This window comes from Coptis chinensis, chromosome 7 (assembly GCF_015680905.1).
Source record: "Coptis chinensis isolate HL-2020 chromosome 7, ASM1568090v1, whole genome shotgun sequence".
In the NCBI taxonomy this organism is placed as follows: Eukaryota; Viridiplantae; Streptophyta; class Magnoliopsida; order Ranunculales; family Ranunculaceae; genus Coptis; species Coptis chinensis.
In genome coordinates, this window is record NC_141462.1 from 29,364,554 (window position 1) to 29,367,153 (window position 2,600).

General features: G+C 45.1%; 1 protein-coding gene across 1 annotated transcript; it reads right to left on the reverse strand.

The window, feature by feature from the left end:
* Nucleotides 1-249: 249 nt before the first annotated feature.
* LOC147487021 (uncharacterized) lies at nt 250-2,055 on the reverse strand. The gene is made up of 4 exons (XM_086573917.1): nt 1,566-2,055; nt 1,441-1,491; nt 1,054-1,331; nt 250-963 (listed from the first exon to the last, which is right to left on the reverse strand). The coding sequence occupies exons 1-4, from the start codon at nt 2,053-2,055 to the stop codon at nt 250-252; spliced, it is 1,533 nt and encodes a 510-aa protein (XP_086430043.1).
* Nucleotides 2,056-2,600: the final 545 nt, after the last annotated feature.

Genomic DNA, 2,600 nt, shown 5'->3' on the forward strand with positions numbered 1-2,600 from the left:
CACTGCTTCTTTCATGGAATTTCTTCAGCATTCTTATATTCCATTGTTTCTCAATCGTTACTCCTGCCGGCGTTTCAATCTTGTAAGTGCGAGTTTCCTTCATTGTCCACAACATACGGTCCTTCCCAGTTGGGTCCTAGTTTGCCGTCATTCTCCTTCTTAGTGGCTGGGGTAACCCTTCGCAGCACCAAGTCCCCAATCATGAATCCCCGCGGCTTGACTGGTTTATCATACTGTCTCTGTAGCCTTCTATGATACTCCTCCAATCATTATCGCGAAGATTCTCTTTTCCTCAATTATATTCAACTCAATGGCTAATATCTTTTCATTAAGACCCATTTCCACAGCCCTGGTTCTTGTCATTTTCTCTATCATTTCCACCGGTATGACAGCCTCTACTCCATATGCCATCGTGAATGGTGATTCATTCATCGAAGTCCGCGGTGTGGTACGATAAGCCCATAAAACATGATTCAATTTATCAACCCACGCTCCTTTTCTGTCTTCCAACTTTCTCTTTAAATTGTCCATGATGATTTTGTTTGATGCCTCAGCCTGACCATTCCCCTCTGGATTGTATGGCGCCGAGAACCCTTGTTTCACTTTGTAGGCTTGAAGGAATTGACGTACCTTTCCCCCAGTAAATTGTGTTCCATTATCTGCAATGATTGTATAGGGCAATCCGAATCTGCATATTATGTTCTCCCAAAGGAACTTCTTCACATTCTCTTCTTTGACTTGCTGTAGTGCCACTCCCTCCACCCACTTGGTAAAATAATCAGTGGCGGCCAACATAAATCTTCTTTTGCCGCTTGCTATGGGCAAAGGCCCCACTATATCCAGTGCCCACATGGTGAATGGCCACGGACTAAACACATTATGTAGCGGCTCCGCTGGGGAATGGATGAGTTGTGCAAACCTCTGGCATTTCTCACAAGTTGTTGCATACTCTGTTGCATCCCTCTTCATATGAGGCTAAAAATACCCCTGCGATATCAATCTATGGGTTGTGGTTCGACCCACTGAGTGACTTCCACAATCACCTTCATGTACCTCGGCCAACACTTCTTGCACCTGCTGTGGCCCTATGCATCTCAATAGTGGTCCGCTGAAACTCTTCCTGTACAAATCCCCATCTAACAGAACATATCTCTGACTGACTTGCTCCATCTTTCGTCTCTCCTTTGTATTCTCTATCTCTGCTCCCATAAGAAAAGTTTTAATAGGTGTCATCCAACCTGCCTCCCTTTCAATGGTGAGACACACACCCTCAATTTCTGATGTACTGGGCCTGCTCAAAACTCTTACTTCAATAGAACGACCCTCTGTTCCTGGAAGCACAGCGGCCACATATGCTAAAGCGTCAGCATGTCTGTTTTCACCGCGGCCCAAATGGGCAAACTGAATCCTTTTGAACTTGCTGACTTTTCATTGTAGAACCTCCAGATATCGTGCCATTCTTGGACAACGCGCCACAAACCCCCCATTCATCTAACAAATAACCAAGTTAGAGTCAGAGAACACCGATAACTCGCTTACTCCCAGATCTTGTGCCAAATTTAAACCTGCTATCACTGCTTCATATTCCGACTCATTATTAGAAGCCGCGAATCCCAGTTTCATTGACAACTCCAGCCTTGTGTTGTCAGGAGTCACCAAAACCACTCCAATCCCATTTCCGGTATCTGTAGCTGATCCATCCGCGAATACTCTCCATCCATTGCGCATATCCCAAGGGTCCAAGGGATCACGTCTAGATTCTTCCTCCTGATCCATGACCATTTCCTCTCCCCAAGTGGGATCCTCGGCTAGAAATTCTGCTAGGAACTCCGCCAAGGCTTGCGCTTTTTCCGCTGTTCTAATCTGATATTGGATTTCGTAACAACTAAGCATCACTGCCCATTTCAGCATTCTGCCTGACTTTTCTGCCTTCAAGGCTTGCTTGAGGGGCAGATTTGTTATCACTACCACTGAGTGAGCCTCAAAATAGGGTTTCAACTTCAATGCAGAGAAAATCAACGCTAATGCATACTTTTCAATTCTACTGTATCGCATCTCTGCGGCTAGCATGGTTTTACTCTGAAAGTAAACTGGCTTCTCTATTTTGTCTATAACACGCACCAGGACTGAGCTTATCACGTACTATGAAACCCCCAAATAAAGATATAATTTCTCTCCTTGCTCCGGCCGCGATAGCAAAGGGGCTTTCCCTAAATAAACCTTCAATTCCTGAAAGGCTTCCTCACACTCAGTGGTCCATCGAAAATCTGGTGTTTTCCTCAACAAACGATACAACGGTCTGCATTTGTTCGATGATTTAGATATAAATCTGTTCAATGCTGCGACCCTTCCTGCCAACCGTTGCACCTCCTTTACATTCTGAGGGGACGGCATCTCAACTAGGGATCTAATCTGCTCGGGATTGGCCTCTATTCCACGGTACGTGACTATGTAACCCAAGAACTTTCCCGAAGATACCCCGAATGTGCATTTCTCTGGGTTCAATTTCAGCCTATGCCTCCGGAGTATGTGAAAGGTTTCTTGGAGACCCTTCAAATGTTCCACTTCTGACATGCTTTTTTCCACCATATCATCAATAT

Excerpts from the sequence above, each read along its gene's own strand:
- LOC147487021 (XM_086573917.1), bottom strand. The coding sequence starts at position 2,055 with ATGCGATACAGTAGAATTGAAAAGTATGCATTAGCGTTGATTTTCTCT. Across the intron at positions 1,492-1,565 it reads ATATGAAGCAGTGATAGCAG|ATGAATGGGGGGTTTGTGGC; the intron begins GTTTAAATTTGG and ends GTTATTTGTTAG. Across the intron at positions 1,332-1,440 it reads GAATGGCACGATATCTGGAG|GAACAGAGGGTCGTTCTATT; the intron begins GTTCTACAATGA and ends CTGTGCTTCCAG.